At 46.1% G+C, this 16,861-nt stretch overlaps 2 protein-coding genes across 5 annotated transcripts; one reads left to right on the forward strand and one right to left on the reverse strand.

Annotated features, from left to right (window-relative positions):
* Positions 1-208: 208 nt before the first annotated feature.
* slc18b1 (solute carrier family 18 member B1) lies at positions 209-5,193 on the forward strand. 2 transcript variants are annotated; one of them, XR_013305189.1, is made up of 13 exons: positions 209-432; positions 851-975; positions 1,579-1,674; positions 1,808-1,881; positions 2,354-2,501; positions 3,017-3,173; positions 3,269-3,507; positions 3,588-3,679; positions 4,087-4,182; positions 4,252-4,326; positions 4,419-4,512; positions 4,597-4,736; positions 4,963-5,193. XR_013305189.1 is itself a non-coding variant. In XM_077621049.1 (13 exons), exons 1-13 carry the CDS (start codon positions 402-404, stop codon positions 5,030-5,032), a joined length of 1,347 nt encoding a protein of 448 aa, XP_077477175.1. In that variant the 5' UTR covers positions 209-401; the 3' UTR covers positions 5,033-5,193. The 2 variants fall into 2 exon arrangements, 1 of the variants encoding a protein (XP_077477175.1); XM_077621049.1 differs by having other exon boundaries at positions 4,687-4,736.
* ahi1 (Abelson helper integration site 1) lies at positions 884-16,356 on the reverse strand. Of its 3 annotated transcripts, none has more exons than XM_077621047.1 (25): positions 15,822-16,356; positions 15,240-15,346; positions 14,762-15,162; positions 14,599-14,675; positions 14,212-14,395; positions 13,951-14,143; positions 13,767-13,862; positions 13,499-13,684; positions 13,139-13,291; positions 12,813-12,945; positions 12,614-12,737; positions 12,325-12,554; positions 12,145-12,248; positions 11,293-11,411; positions 10,822-11,093; positions 10,547-10,707; positions 10,443-10,476; positions 10,193-10,221; positions 9,811-9,906; positions 9,169-9,201; positions 8,937-9,099; positions 8,801-8,862; positions 7,833-7,921; positions 5,646-5,810; positions 884-1,109 (listed from the first exon to the last, which is right to left on the reverse strand). In XM_077621047.1, the coding sequence occupies exons 1-24, from the start codon at positions 15,829-15,831 to the stop codon at positions 5,648-5,650; spliced, it is 3,219 nt and encodes a 1,072-aa protein (XP_077477173.1). In that variant the 5' UTR covers positions 15,832-16,356; the 3' UTR covers positions 884-1,109; positions 5,646-5,647. The 3 variants fall into 3 exon arrangements, with proteins under 3 accessions (XP_077477173.1, XP_077477174.1, XP_077477172.1); XM_077621048.1 differs by lacking the exon at positions 884-1,109 and having other exon boundaries at positions 5,304-5,810; positions 15,822-16,137; positions 16,208-16,352; XM_077621046.1 differs by lacking the exon at positions 884-1,109 and having other exon boundaries at positions 5,304-5,810.
* Between the last annotated feature and the right edge of the window lie 505 nt (positions 16,357-16,861).

Below are 16,861 nucleotides of genomic sequence, written 5' to 3' on the forward strand. Positions count from 1 at the left end.
ATTATTATTGTATGTAGGTCATTTATATAGTTATTTTAATTTTCAGATGATGTGGCGCTCGTATTGTCCAGTATGACTTATTTGTGGATTTCTACAGGCGAAAATCATGTCATTTAAATATTTGTATTAATGAATGGCAACTGTAAGGTAACGAGTCTATTGCGCTTTCAATTGAATCCGTCCTTCTCTTATTGTGTAAAGGCGTTGCCGGAAGTGACCTCGGAGCTCTTTTCTGACTTGACCTGGAAACCAGAGCGACGCAGGCAAACGTCAAAGTGCGCGTGTTTTCGTCCTCGCTCATGTCAAAGTTTCCTCTCTTTCTGATCGGTTGATTTCCCAATCGCATCACATGGACACAAAAACGCTGGGAATCGTAAACTAGGAAAAGAAAGGAAAGGAAAATGCAACCTGAAGCGGACCTTCAGCCACAAGGTGGGTTTAGTTTCATTTGGGGACCTTTTAATAGGGGGCGGAATGCTGGACAAGTGACATTTCCAAGTGCCAGCTCGTTATTAAATTTAAAAAAAAACACGCCGGGGATTCATTTTGAATGATCATAGGTATAAATTCAAAGGGCTTCAACCTCTAACTAATACTCGTTTTTTAAAAAATAAATAAACTAATCGCTCCATAGTTTCAATGGGGGCGTTTAAGGGAAAACGGTTACCGTACTTGCCTTCATTGTTAGGATTAATAGCTGCAATTTTGCAGTGGAAAAACCCGTCTAGAATGATTGACCAATACTAGCATCATGATAGCAAGTGAGTTTTGGTAGTGTTCTAAAAACATGTCATATGTTTAAACGTGTGTTGTTGTTGTTGTTGTTGTTTTGAATATTGTTCCAATAAAGAGGAGTTGGCGGCGGCTCCGACCAGATTGACAAAACAGCAGACCCTCACCTTGATATCCATGGCGTCTGTCAACTTCAGCTCCATGATCTGCTACTCCATACTGGGGCCCTTCTTTCCCATTGAGGTACTATAGACGGGGGAGGGGAGGATAGGACAGGACAGGACAGGGCAGGGCAGGGCAGGGCAGGGCAAGGCAGGCCCCCCTCAAGTCAAACAACCCCAATGGTGGCTCTTTTCCTCGTTGAACACTCCGTATTTCTACAACACAAGATCAAATTCTCTTTCAAAACACTTTCCATTTTAGCAAATGCTAGTTTCAACATTTAAAGTCTTATTATTTGAAGACTAATATAATGTAACCATGTGACCCCACTCGGGATGTCTTTGACATATTCTAAATGTGGGTGGAGTAGATCTCTAGATGGCTAATTTTCTCCTCGTGCTTGCCCGGCAGTACAAAAGACACGTGGGACGCAGTATTAAATCATCCTGTCGCTTGGGTCATTTGGGGCTTCCGCGGAGGCGTGCATGTGCGTCCATGGCCCAAAGTAAGGGTCATGTCAAGATACCCGCTTTTCGTCAAATGGAGCCACCATGCTTTTTTTTTAGCTAGTGCTCACACCTTGTTAGTAGCATTTAATATAAACAAGGGGAAAAGTCAAACCTTGATGAAAAAGACATGGTTTCTTTTACACACACACACACAGAATGATTGTGTCCCACACAGGCCGAGAAAAAAGGGGCATCCCAGACGGTGGTGGGCGTCATTTTCGGCTGCTACGCCGTCAGCAATTTGATTGGCTCCTTGATCCTGGGCCGATATGTAAGTGGAGTGTATCTTGGATTTCTTTTTTTTCCTCTACCAATCGTCACGAGACGCGTACGATTAGATTTTAGTAAGCGTCTACGGCGCCGTACGCACCCGAAATGCTTCTTGTGTTTGTTTTCTCGATCAGATCGTGCAAATTGGCGCCAAGATGATGCTCATCACCGGACTCTTTGTGTCGTCGGGCTGCACCATTCTCTTTGGGTGATCATTTCTTTTCCATCTACTCCATTCGTATCAACGCCAAAAGAAGGATTGATTTTTAGATCGTGCTGTGATGTCACATTTTTATTTAAAAAAAAAAAGGTCTCCTACTGAATGGATGTTTTAAATGGGTCATTCCTTCATGATTATCTTCATTGCTCATCCTCACCATGGGCACTTTTTCCATTCATTTCTTTTTCCTGAACCAAATCCATTTGAAGGTAAAAAGTATATATTTGACCAGAGGAAAAAAAATCATCTTTTTCCGGCAAAAAGCTGCAAGAAAAATGAACGTTTGGTCAGTGTAGTTGTCATCTAGGAGGAATGAAGTTGCTTAAAAAAACATTCGTATCATTCTAGGTTTTTACAATTTGATTTCAATAAGCCATTCATAGTTACTACTCCCCCAAAAAAGGATTGTCCTGATTTATTTTGACAAAGCGTGGGATTACAAAGACCGATTCCCTCTCAGGTTGCTGGACCGAGTTCCCGCCGGCCCCGTTTTCATCGCCTTGTGTATCATCGTGAGGTCGGTGGACGCCGTGGGCTTCGCCGCCGCCATGACTTCGTCCTTCGCCCTCTCGGCTAAAGTCTTCCCAAACAACGTCGCCACTGTCTTGGTGAGTGTGAAGGCTCCATTGTCTGCGTTGTCTTTGACGCCACGATGGCTAGCTCTCGTGCTACCGTCGCATTTCCAAGACGCCTTGGGAAAGGGTCCAATTCTACAAGCGCACTCACTTTTTGGCAACCATCGCAAATCGGTATTTGGCAGCTTTTCAGGAGCGTGATTTGATGGCTTACGTTTTACGGGGCATCTCCGATGGGCTAACATTTGGCGTTCCTACGGTTGTCCATTGTGCCTTGTCCCCAAGTGTCATGTGGAAAGAATGGCATGTGGCACCGGTCACTAATTGGAATGGATAGATACAGACCTAGGAATTGCCCCCCAAATTTTGCGGTAGCAACCGCTGACGTCACCTTACTCCACCCAGCCGACAAATCTCGCTACGTATTTATTTAGCCACGTTAGCGCCAACTTTCCAGCGGGAAGGAGGAAGGAAAAAAAAATGGTGAGCCTACGTTGGTCCTGCTTGTTTGTTATCATGTAAATGCGGAGATCTCTTGTTCCTTCTAGGGAAGTTTGGAAGTGTTTACAGGTCTGGGCCTCATCCTAGGACCACCGGTAGGGGGTTGGTTCTACCAGTCCTTTGGATACGAGGTTCCCTTCATGGTGCTGGGCTGTTTCCTGTTGATCATGGTACCGCTCAACATCTACATCCTCCCCTCTATCGGTGCGTCACCTCGTCGGGCATCGAACACGGGCGACTGGCGGTATCCGATCAACCCATCGATAGGAAAGGTTAACCGGGCGCCTCTGGTTTGTCAGATGCGGCTTCCTCAAAGAGCTCCTTCTTGGAGCTCCTGAAAAACGTTGAAATCATCCTGCTTTGCTACGTCATCTTCACCCTGAGTTCGGGTCTGGGCTTCCTGGACGCCACCTTGTCCCTGTACGCCGTGGAGCACTTCCAACTGTCCACCGGCTACGTGGGTCTGATCATGCTGGGTTTGTCCTTCCCGTACTCGCTGGGGTCTCCGCTCATGGGCTTTTTCACCGACAAATATCCCGTGAGTTGGGCCGACGGGGAGCGCGCCGACGGGGATTTGCCGCCAGTCTTATTTTTGAAGCGTTGCTCTTGACGTTCCAGGCATTGAGGAGCTGGTTCATGGTGATCGGGGGGGTCGCCACGGCTGTCGGCTTCACGTTGCTGGGGCCCGTTCCTTTCCTCAACTTGTCAAGGTACTTTGCTGCCGACTACGTGGAAAATGAACCGAGAGTTACGGATACACGGTCGATTGGTCGCCGGTCTTTTGGTCGCCGGTCTTTTGGTCGCCCGGAAGGTTATTGCTAATTACCATTTAAAATTGTTGCTCAAATTCCCTCTCTTTAACTCGGCTCAAAAAGTGCATTTGGCTAGCGTCACGCCTTCCTTTGTCCGGTGGGCCGCAAGCTCTTCATTAAGATTCAAATCTGCTGGCTAATCGGCTTGTGCAAAATCCACAATGGTCTCATTTAGTGGTGGAATGAGGGAAACGCGTTCCCGTGAAAGCCAATGTCATAACATCACACTCCATAACCTTTGCGCTCTCCTTCAGTGTACTTTTTGGACAAATTGTACCGCCGTGTGACTCTCTTTACGTTCTCAGACACCTTTGGCTGCTGGTTGTCATGCTGGGAGTCATTGGCTTTTCCCTGGCCATGACCGCCATCCCCATCTTCCCAGAGGTCATCAAATGCGCCTAGTAGGAGCGTCCGCCGCGCCAAAGTGGCGAGACCTCGCTCTGATCTCCTCTCTTCCTTCTCCGGTGTAGCCACAGCGGCTACGAGGAGGGACTCGGCACCCTGGGAATGGTGTCGGGGTTGTTCGGAGCGGTGTGGTCGGCGGGGTGAGTCTGTCCGGGAAAAAAATCAACGGCGACGACGGGATCCAGCGCAATAGTTTCAAAACAAAAATGGCCGCTTGCTCCCGTTTTTTTAGGATGTTCTACGGGCCCACGGCGGGTGGCTTCCTCACGCAACGTCTGAGCTTCGAGTGGGCGTCCGCCATTCAGGGAGGCTTGGCCTTCCTCGGTGTAAGTTTGCCAATCTCTCTTGCGTGGTTTGAGTCGCCTTTTCAACAAATACAAGTGATCTCTGTCACCTGAGGAATCCCACAGGTGGATTGATTAGCCCTGGGATACGATACATTCCGTTTTGGTGTAAAATGAGTGCGTTGATGGTGCCTTGCCTTGTGACATGCTCCTCAGGCTTTCCTGCTGGCGCTCTATTACGTCTCCCGTCAGTCAACGCCGCAAAGGTAAACCAACCTCCCCCACGTGAGCGACATTAGATTGAGTTAAACTGTCATTTGAAGTGCTGAAATGATTGCTTCAAGTGAAGTAAGGGAGGAGCACAAAAATGAAACCTATCGCAGTTTGTGTTCTCTAACTGTAAAACGTTGCCTTCTACGAGGGGGGGAAAATGCCACTGAAATGATTACTTTTATGAAAAAGATCTTGTATTAACAATTTCATTTTTTTCAGGCTTCCAGAGAAGAGGCATCAAACTGAGGAAAGCGTACCGCTCCTGCGTGATGAATCAAATCCTTGTTAAATACTTGAGTCATATATTTTCTATCAACACTACAAGCCACACTTCTGATTGATCTCTATTCCTCTGGACAACCATTATTTAAATTATGAGTAAGTCATCATTCAGAGGTGATACATCTGGGATTTTTTCTTTTTTCCAAATAAAATGTGTACATATGTAAATGGGAAAGAGTAAGCCTGATTCCTTTGACTTCTCATGTATGTGTATAAAAAAAGATTGGATTTTTAAACACACAAGTACTGCCTGTAAAAGATGACAAGTGATAGGCCAATACAGGTAAAAAGTTTAATACTGCATATAAAACCTAGCATATTTTGCAGACTATAAGTCAGACGACAAAGTGACATGACCAAGTGGTATAGGTAGATTACAAAAAGTGTTTTGGTGTGTTACAATTCCTTAACATACCTTAAAACATGATTTTCATGATGAAATGTCTGTTGCCATAAATACGGTACTTACTGTTTTGAAATCAGAATTTCCACTTTGGAAGTTACATGATAATTATACACATTCATACCTGGTCATAAATAAACTAAATGTTTTAAAAATAGAAATAGTAAAAAAGTGATTGTCTTTTGAATAAACCAAGCCAAAAAAAAAAAAAGTGTACCATCATAAGTCAAGTTGCGCCGTGGGCCTTTTCGGGAGGGGGCGGCGGCTATTGGGGCGGAGCGCTCCCTCGGCCCGGTCGCTCCCGGCGTCCGGGTCGGAAAACGTGGCTTGACCCGGAGATGGCTTTTTCGTATTCTTTTTCACTTTCTTTCTCTTTTTTAATCTGCGGCAAAAGGAAAGATGGATTCATCACTGTATTAATCGAACCTTTTGCAGGACACTCATTTAAGTCAGCGTTACTATTAGTGGCAAACAACTGTTGTCTCCCCTCTGAGTCACAATGGAAAAAAATATATTAGTTAACCACGTTGGTAGACATCATGTGTCCTTCTTGATGTGGTTCATTATTTTTTTTAATAGGCAAAAACAGCCATTTGCTCTGTTAAAGGTTACATTGGTGTTCGAGTGGGTGCTGGTGCTTTGCTTTCAACCTCGAAAGAACAAAAGCGTTCCACAATACTACTGTCCTACAAGCGCAATCAGTGCATTGCTGTCAGGTGTGTCTCATTTCAGCACATCCCCTGCAGTCAAAAAGATGTTGTAAAGGAAATGGGATGCAAAAAAATAAAAAATGAAGCATTAGACATATGAGGGAAGATGTAGCATCCCATAAGACTAGGCATTTATTTAACAGGGCTGGGCAAACTAAAAAAAGGGTAGAAGTGATTGTGTGGTGCTTTGGTTTCAACCTCTCTAAAGAGGAAACTTTCTGCAATACTAGTGTCCCACAAGTGCAATCAGTGGATTGGCGTCAGCTGCTTCTCTTGCAGGCCAACCCCCACTCCTTCAACTTTGTCAGTCAGCTCGGTCGGTGCAGGATAGTTTGAGCGAAAAGCTGCTCTCTCCCCACCCACACCGAACCCAACCCCCGTTGATTCAACTTTGCCAGCTATGTCTGTGCCGGATGCTTGGAAAAGGAAAAGCAGCCAGTTCAAGACTTTTTTTGGACCTATTGACTATCTGACTATTTCAAACATGGGCCATTAAAGTGCAAACTTTTGACCATTGATGAGTGAGTGAGTGCCTCAAAGAAATTGAAGCATTGGACATATGAAGGAAGACGTAGCGTCCCTCCCATAAGACTAGGCATTTATTCAACAGGGCTGGGCAAACTATAATAAAGACCAAAAGTGAGTGCTTTGGTTTCAACCTGGACAGAGCAAAGCTTTCCACAATACTAGTGTCCTGTGAGTGCAATCAGTAGATTGGCGTCAGGTGCTTCTCTTGCAGGCCAACCCCCGCTCCTTCAACTTTGTCAGTGAGCTCGGTCGGTGCAGGATGCTTGGAAGGAAAAGCTGCTCCCTCCCGAGTCCACACCCACGTTGGCCCAACCCCCGTTGATTCAACTTTGTGTCACCTATGTCTTTGCTGGATGGTTTGGAAAACACAAAGCAGCCAGTTCAATACTTTTTTTTAATCTATTTCAAACATGGGCCATCAAAGCGCAAACTTTTGACCATTGAAGAGAGAGCAAGTGCCAGCCTCAAAGAAATTGAAGCATTGGACATATGAGGGAAGATGTAGCATCCCATAAGACTAGGCATTTATTTAACAGGGCTGGGCAAATTAAAAAAAAGGGTAAAAGTGATTGTGGAGTGTTTTGGTTTCAACCTCTCTAAAGAGGAAACTTTCTGCAATACTAGTGTCCTACAAGTGCAATCAGTGGATTGGCGTCAGGTGCTTCTCTTGCAGGCCAACCCCCGCTCCTTCAAGTTTGTCAGTGAGCTCGGTCGGTCGGTGCAGGATGCTTGGAAGGAAAAGCTGCCCCCACCCTCCTCCCACACCGAACCCAACCCCTGTTGATTCAACTTTGCCAGCTATGTCTGTGCCGGATGCTTGGAAAAGGATATAAACTGTCAAAGCCAGTTTGAGATTTTTTTTTGACCTATTTCATATGTGGGCCATCAAAGTGCAAACTAGGCATTCATTTAACAGGGCTGGGCAAACTAAAAAAAAGGGTAAAAGTGATTGTGGGGTGCTTTGGTTTGAACCTGGACAGAGCAAAGCTTTCCACAATACTAGTGTCCTGCAAGTGCAATCAGTAGATTGCTATCAGGTGCTTGTGGTTTGAGCCCAACCCCCGTTGTGGTTCAACTCTGTGTCTGTTGGAAAGCTGCACCCACAGCAGCCATCCAGGAACACTTTTCCCACCCCTGTGGTTAGAAAGAGTACTGCTTATTCTTACTTGGCCTCGGTCAATTCTGGCTCCGTGTCCGTTAGAGCCGGCTCGGAGAGAAAGCGGAGTTCCCCAGAAGGAGTCATTGCGGTGGAAATCTGGGAATTGCACAAAAAAAACATGATAAATCACACTCCCTCGGTCTTTTTTATTTTTTAAATATTTTTTTAAATGACCGACGATGTTTCGGTGGATAAAGCTTCTGGCATCGTTAATAATTATTCTATTTATTTATTTATTTAAATGTATGATTCCCGTGTTACTCATTTTTTATATAATGACTCATCTTATTTATAAAAATACCTTGAACTGCAGTATTATGGGACAATTAGGTGCACCTGACCTAAACAGATATTTTTTTTACCCACAAGGATGGGAAAAGTCATTTGGAAAGGTCAATGGTGTGTTTATGAAGACAGTTTGGACAGGATTTGGCACTATGGCATACATGGGCAAACTACGGCCCGCGGGCTATATACGGCCCATTAGGCTTTTTAATCCGGCCCGCCGACGTTGTCCAAATTATAGTAAAAATCAATGACCTCATTCAGTTCCCACTGAAATGTGAGTTTCTCTACTGTTAAAAATAGCAACTTGCACATGTACGCACAGCAGCAGTACAGTAGCTTAATTAACATGCCGCTCATCACTCTCAATTTAAAGACTGCTTTCTTTCGTTGAATAATAATATGTTCTTAATGTTGAAAGTAAATTTGAAAATACATTTTCACCTTCAATTGTGTCTTTTTTCTTATATTTCAATCCCCAGGTTTGATAAATGACATTGCGTGTCCAAATGCTCCTGGCCCGGCCCCTCAGTCAAATTTTAGTATCCATTCTGGCCCGCAAGTCAAAAAGTTTGCCCACCCCTGCGCTATGGCAATCAATTAGACTCCACTCTGAGTCCGTGTTTTGGTGGGGGAGGGGAGCGTTCACCCAAATGATTTCAAGATTGCTTTTGCGTTTGTTCAACTCACCCTGGTGGGCGTCGACCTCTCCACTTCCGCAGCGGCCAGCGGGGCCTCCTCGGCCGAGTCTCCTGCGAATGCGTGAGAAGATTGAGCGACGGCTCAGGTCGGAAGTGGACGACAAGCCGAAGCGCCCCGCACGTACCTTGAACTTCAACGTAGGCGACGGGAAAATAGCCCTGCTGTCCGTCCGCCCGGCTCCCGTACCACCAGTTATCGTTGTCCTTGTACAGTACGCGGACGACGTCGCCGCGCCTCAGCGTCAACTCGTCCGAGCGGTCGGCTTTGTAGTCGTACAGCGTCACCACCTGAGATGAGGGTGAGCGTTACGGGGCGATAGAGCGACGTTCAAAGTCATTGCTGCTGCCTGAGCTTACCACGGGTTGAGTGGGGTCGTTGTTAGAAAGAGGCTGTGAATGACACATTTTGGAAAAATTCAATGAATAGAAGAAGGTCAGCATGTTACTTAATGGACATATGTTAGGTAAAAGTGACTAATGTAATCAAATCCAGTGGTGTGCCGTCAGGGCCTTCAAGGCCTTCTCTGCTGGCCTAAGAAATATCTGAATCACAGACTGATGTTAATTATATTTTGTCCATGAATACTTATTATATTGCTGTTTTGGGCTGGATACCCCATTTCCGGCCAATGTTTGCCGGTACGCCATTGACGTTCATCGCGGTCTTTTCCCGGGAAAATCACCCCCCTGGCCCGGTTGTAAGGTCTGAAAAGCTCCAGTATTTGTATTTAATCATTAAATGCTGCTAGGAAGTGGATTTTACCCCATTTGTGAGCATTGATTTATTGATTATTTTTTATGTGTCGCAGCTGTAGCAGCAGTAGAGGTTTTATAGCCATAAAATAGTTTTTGCTGAAGGCGTCACTAGGAAATGCACGGACCGCTGCACTGATCAAATCAGCAAATAGGAGAGTAGTGATTGTCCTCTTCCAAGTTTGAAAAGGCTAACGTTTAGCGGCCAATTGTACTTGAAATGAAGTCAATTAAGATGATCCTGACCGTGTGAAGCCTGTGAGACGACGTCCCTTTTCGATGCAGTAGCCCGAGTGCGCTGACGCCGCCCAACAGAGGAGGAAGCGAAGCGTTGGATCTTGTCTGAGAATAGAACAAGAGGATAAAATGACTTTCCTAGAAAAAGTGTCTCTTATACTAAGCTATCACAGTCACATTTGAGGAGATCCAACACAAAAATGATATCAAAAAATGTCTACAATGTAATTTAAGGACAAGTAGTATCTGTAATATGTGCCATTTAACTCTGATGATCCAGCTATATAGAATGATGGTTTCCCTCAGACACCATAGCAAGCTATTGAAATCATGCGGTTAAAAGAATACAAATGTTCATCCTGATTTTTGTAGTAAGAATGACAATCCTTACGGTGCTGATGTCTGAAAACAGGCTCCTTCCTGTTACAACAAAAAGAGAAAAGGAAAAAAAATGAGAAAAGGTCTTTTTTTTCCCCTGCAAATAAAAAAAGGTTTCTGTATCTTTTTGGAACAAGGGAACCATGAAAATAATTGAAACATATTGGGATTTCATATGAAAAAAAAAACAGTAATGAAGAAAATCAAATTGTTTTCACCATCAAGGTTTACTTTCTTAAATAATAAAAAGAATGGTACCTGACCTGGCTCAAAAGATGAAGGTCTGCCATGTGGTTCCTGCAAAAAAAAAAGAAGTGAAAATATCAATATGGGAGGCTGGCTAGGAGGTTATACTGCATATATTTACAAGGACAGAATCCATTTGCTCTTTGACTCGCTGCATTTTTAACGTCTGCCTGGTGGCTTGGCTCAACTGCTCCGTGGAGAATAACGCCGGCGTGTAAAGCACGTCGGGGGTGATTGACTCGGACCTCGGCTCCTTGGTTTTGCGCGATTCCAGCTGAGACGCTGTCAATCAAGAAGAAAGAATTGCTTATAGTCTGCTGGAGTTATATTTAAAAAAAGAATAATAAATGGCATTTGAAAAAAATCTTCGGGGCGCAGAGGCCGTGGCGGTCGTACCTTTCCGGTCATGCAAGTAGACGTGCACGGGCTGACTGTCCCCAAAGGCGCAGAAGGCCACCATGTTCTCGTGAGGGTGGAAGGCCACGGCGCACAAGGGCGAGGAGTAGCTGAGCTCCGAGTACACGGCCACCTGCTCGCCGCTTTCCGTGTTCCAAACGTACGCCATTCCGTCCTCGCTGCCGGAGAAGATGAAGTTGCCGCACGGGGTGAAGGTGCTGCAGATCCTCTCTCTTTGATTGGTGGCCCCCGTGTACTTGATCATTGTCATTCTGAGATCAAACAAAGCGGCAACTCGGTAAAAATGCATCCAATACAACCATCCGGTACATCAACGGGTGGCAAAATGTGACTTATTTCGTGTTTTTGCCATTTAAAAAGGTCAAATCATAATAAATGAAAGAATTCACGGCCAGTGACGGTTAATGAGCGTCGACATTCGATCCATTTTGACTGAAAATGTGACCTTACATTCTCAGATCCAAAGTCCTGAGGACATCGTCTTTGGCGTGAATGAGGAGGCAGCGACCGTTGGGATGCACCTGCAGCATGTTGATGGGCACCCCCTTGAGGTCCGCCTCGGCGTGCACCTGCCAGGGGAAGGAAGGATGACACGCCACCCGTGTGAGGTACTCGGACGTTTCGCCGACAGACGTTCGGCCGAGGGACAGTTCGCCGAACGGACGTTTCGCCGAAACGAGATTCGCGCGCTCGCCCCGGCCGCGGGGATCGTATACGGACCGTTACAGATAACATTCATTTAGGAATAACAAGGGCATGTACTGCCCCCCGCTGGACATATTTCTAAATACAAGTACGTACTACAATGTGCTGCCAATGTTTGATATTTGTTATTTTATCCTTGCGTTTAAAGTAGTAGCCATTTGGACACGCAATGTAATTTATCAAAGCTGGGGATTGATGACTGACACTGAGAAAAAAACAACACTAGAGGACTTATGTGAAATTCTAAGTGCCTTGGACAGACTAGAGGGCTTAGAGAACAATACCTGAAAATGCCATGGAACACACTTTTACTTCTAGTTTCATTATAAAACATTGGCAGCACATTGTAGTACGTACTTGTATTTAGAAATATGTCCAGCGGGGGCAGTACATGCCCTTGTTATTCCTAAATGAATGTTATCTGTAACGGGCCGTATATGGCCCACGGGCCGAGGTTGAAAAACTTGTACACACGATCCGGGGGCAGGGCGAGCGCACGAATCCAGTTTCGGCCAAACGTCCGTCGGCGAATCGTCCGGTCATGCCCGTGTGAGGGCGCCTTCAATCTCAGAAGCGGCGTCTCGCTCAAGTCAATACCTTCTCCACAGACCAGTGACGCCAAGGCTGTTGCTCGTCGTCGCTCAGCGAGGTATTCCACGAAACGATGGTTCCGCCGTTGTCCGCCGAGAACATCCTGCGACCTGACGGACATCGGCATCGTTCGGGGTGAGGCTCGAAGCCATCCGGTGGCCGGCGCGGTCGTCCGATCGGCCGTACCGTCTGCGTCGAAGCAAATGCTGTTGACAAAGCCGGCGTGAGCCTCGAATTCGCGCAGGAGGAGGCCGTTGAAGTCGTCCACGTCGAGTCGCCACGCTCGGACCACGCGGTCGTAGCCGCCGCTGACCACCAGGTGCTCGGCCGCCGGGTGGTATCGGGCCGAGTACACAAAGGAGGGGTGCGGCAGGACCTTCCGGGCGGTGGGGAGGAACTGTTCCACATCCCACTCCCTGCAAAAATGGGCTAATAAAGCAAAGGCGGAGTTGAAAGTAAAGCATGAACATCTGACCTGACGGTTCCATCGGAAGAGACGGACAAAAGACGCCTGTCGTCCGCAGACCAGCAGAGTTCGTAGACAACTTTGAGATGACCGCTGAAAGCGGCTAAAGCTTTCCCAGAGGGAATCTCAAAGACTGGAAGAGAAAGGACACTTTTGTGGAAGCGCTGACAAAAAGCGGTCTAAATTTACACCAAAAGGCGCAACTCACCGACGACGGGGAACATATCTCTGTCGGCACACGCCGCGGCCAGAAGCGTCCCGGCGTGGGAGAAGAGCAAGGTCAAGCAGCCCATCTGACCTCCGCGGAACACCAGCATGGGCTTGTTGGGAATCCGACACACCTTTCAAGAAAGCCACCAGATCAATACTCCAAGCCCCAAAATGCTTTGCAGTCATGGATCATTTCTTTGAACTGATTTAACTTTGACTTAGGCTTTCCCAATCAATAATAGACGTGATTGAACTATCAATATAGGCAAAGTAAACAAAAAAAAAGGTTTAGGGCAGCACGGTGATAAAATGCTTGACATGAACCTGGCCAGGAATCCTGCTCCACGTCAACTCAGGAACGCCCTTGTCTTTGGCGATGGCCGTGGCCGTCACGTTGACGTCGTCCTGTAGCTGGCCATAGGACGTGCTCCCTCGCTCCTCCTGCAGCGCCATCATGGAACGAATGCTTGGGTCCACCTGAATAGATTTCGTAACAATGACAACATGTGGTAAGACAGTCATCTACTTAGGTGTTGGCATCTTTCCACGCCTTGATTCTATTTTTCCAAAAACCAGCCAGGATTTTCATCTTAGTGGCATGCTAGGCTCGCCGTCGAGTCTTTTCCAGAAATGATTATATTTAGCTCTAAAAACATACCCAGCGACTTATTTGCTCTTACTTACATGCTGAGGTAGCTTGATGCCTTTGACGGTGACGTAGAGGGTGGATGCATATTTGACCCGGGGGTAATGTCGCCACCACTCCACCACCTCGATGGTGCGGGGCTTTCTCTTAGCCCACGTGGGGGCGACAAAGAGCTGCAGGCGGACTTTGCTGCCGGTGTTCAGCACGCCGTTGGCACCAACTGGCTAAAAGTGACAAAAATACAAATACACTTTCAGCCTCCCAATGCGTGGGTTTTCTCTGGGTATTCCGGTCTAAAAAAAATACCTTTAGGAAGGCCCATGCAATTTTTCGGAATCCTCGCTCGTGTACGGCGCCGTCAAGGTTGGCTTTGGCCTCCTCCATGGTTAGAAAGTCCAGGATCTTTGATCAAGGAATACAATTTTTTTTAAAAAGGCACTCGATTATCGACTAAAAAAGCGCACTTGGGAGCATTGTGTAAGTGGCTCACCTCAAAATAAAGAATAACTTTAGGGCTATCGGGTTCCCGCCCGACAAAGTGGGAGAAGGGCTCGTTGAAGATGATCTGCTCCTTCCACTCGGGGATGACCGATTTGTTCTTCTTGAAGTCGAAGGGCTGGGTCATGATGGGCAGTATGTGCTCCACGTTGTCTTGCTCGTAAAAAGACGACACGGGACGATGGCTGCGGCGCAAACATACGAGCTCGCGGGCCGTACATGGGCTCCTTCGTGGGACGCGAGCGCTTCTCACCTGTCTCTTTTCTTAACGTACTGTCCCGTCAGGTCATCCACCACGTGGACCTTCACCATGGGATGGGAGATGCGCACGTCCGTCTTGAGGCCGTCCGTTCGATGCACGTACACCCCCAGCACCAGGCCATCGTTTTCATCGCTATCGACCGGCTTCTTCGCCGCTGCGTTGCTCCATTCTGCCGCTGGCCAAAAATATCAGGAACACAATTTTAGGCAAGGGCTTGCAGTAAAAAAAAAATTGAAAATCCTATTTTAGTACCATTGATGGCAATATATATCCATATATCTTTTTTTTATGCCCAGCTAAAATTAATTGAAAAAATAAATTCCCATTGTTTTCACAACATACCCAGTGTTAGCTGTAATAAAATGTATTATGACATACATTTACTTGACTTTTTCTTCTTTTTCTTCTTCCCCTCCTGAGTGCCATTTTCCACAGCGTTATTCTGATCACCGTAACTGATTGGGAGAAGAACAATTCATCACATCCGTGGGAAATATCGGGAGATCAACTTTAATCGAGCTTAAAACAAGAAAAAATGTACCCGATATCTGAATCCGCTGTGGCGGATTTCCGATTTTCAGCTTTATTCCTCCCTAAATCCTCACTGGCTGGTGACTCTTCATCTGGCGCCATCTGCTGCTGGTACTCCTGTAGCAGCTCGTCGCCGTCCTGGTCGACCTCATCGCCATCCTTGTCATCGTCGTCCTCTTTCCGTTTTGCCTTCTTCTTGCTCCCGCGTCTCGCATCCGAGCCGACGCTTTCTCCGGGCAGAGGCCGGCTGGGAAGCTTTCTCTGGGACTTGAACGCCGGAGCCGGAGCCTCCTCTTGGTGTGCTCCGTTATCAATTTTTGCAGCAGATTCCCCGAGTTCCGGACGACGTGCGGCGTCATCATCGTCGGTCCCGGCTTCTTTCTTCAGACGGCGTTGCTTTAGAGTCTGGAGCTGAAAAGATATTTGGACTTTTTTTGTACAGCAAGCAGTCATGACAAGAAAAAAAAGCAGACAAATGACTTACTTACCTCAGAGCTATCTTTACGTTGAGTGTTTTTTTTCTTCAACTTGTCCTTATTCGGCCTATCAGACGTCTTGCCTGATCCATCCTGGGTTTTTTTCCAGGTACTCTCACCTTTAATGTAAATTCAGCACACAAAGAGGTCAACAACTACTTGCCAAGACAGCCTAGTCCATGTATTCGACATCAAATTACATTCAGCTGACACATTAATAGGTGTATGGGAAACGGTCAATTGAGCATATCGAATTCCCACGTCCATTTCTAGGTCAACAATATTACAGCCAGCATCCCATTGCCCTCACAACATCTTTTTGACTGACACTCTATTTTTGACTGACACTATATATTCAAACAAGTGAGGGTTAATATCTGTATAAGAGCGATTCAAACTCTTTTCTTGAGAACCCAAATGGTTCATAGGTCAAATAACATGTAAACATTGTTGCTTGGATATACTTTTGGAGTGTCAACGCTTTTGAAAAGTGTGTAACGAGAACATGTACCATATTAAGTACGCCCCTGTTAGACTGCGGGGGAGAGAATCCCAATATTTTATGTTAACCCTGCTAGAAAAGAAATATCTTACCTGTAGGCATCACCGTGGACTGTCATTTAGCTCGCTATGTTAGCGTGCTAGCCTTCGCAGAGAGGTGGGGACGGGGTCGTACGTCAAAAGCTAGCCACTTTTGGCGCTCAAACGACCCCCAGGTGAACGCTGACCCAGACGACTTCCGGTCAAATATTTACCATTTGGCCCAGACGACTTCCGGTCAAATATTTACCATTTATACTAAGCTAACGAACTAGAACAAGACGCGTCGGGCAAGTGTGTGTGTGTAGCGGTCCGTACCAACGGAGTAAGTCATTCTGGGGTTCATTGGGAATCAATCACTGCACCTTGCCTGTAACGCGAATGTTTAGGAAGCATGTTATTTCAGCAGACCTCAAGGGCGTTCCGCTTATTCCACCTACAAACACTTCGGCGACTCTTGGTAAACATTTCGTCAGCGTAGCTTTCCGGTACTTTTCCTGGTCTCCGTTTGGTTTATTCGCAGAAAAGTGGCGCGACCAGAGAAGCAAAACAATCCGGCGTTGACATGGCTGCTTTCTTCTTCGCTCACGTCCTCTTCTTTGTACGACTGCCCCCAGCGGGACAAGAACTGCAACCACAGTTTAACACAAGCTAATTGTGCCAGCGCGAATTCCGTGATGCTAATAGTTTGCTAGCAGTAGTACGCGTTTGAGAAGTGATTTGCTTTCAAAGTTTCAAAGTTAACTCATGAAAGTGGCTACAAAAATAAAAAGGTAACTGTGCTAAAAATTATGTTTTTTTTTACCAGTTTACTTCACATTTGTTGAGAAAAAGCTATTGCACGAGACTGTTCATATCGTTCGGTGGGTCATGAATGATGACTTTGCATATTTTATTGATTTGAAGATTCAACAATGGTAAAGCAGTGGTAGTAATATCATATGAGATACAATATAGAAAGGGATTTCTTTCAGCAAACTTGTTTGACTTTACAGTCAGCCTTAAATAAATAATACCTTTATGCTAAACATTACAAAAACTTAACACCATTCACCGTTGGTTAGTTTTTAGGCTATTAGTAAAGAAAGATTGCA

This window comes from Stigmatopora argus, chromosome 15 (genome assembly GCF_051989625.1).
Source record: "Stigmatopora argus isolate UIUO_Sarg chromosome 15, RoL_Sarg_1.0, whole genome shotgun sequence".
Classification (NCBI taxonomy): Eukaryota; Metazoa; Chordata; class Actinopteri; order Syngnathiformes; family Syngnathidae; genus Stigmatopora; species Stigmatopora argus.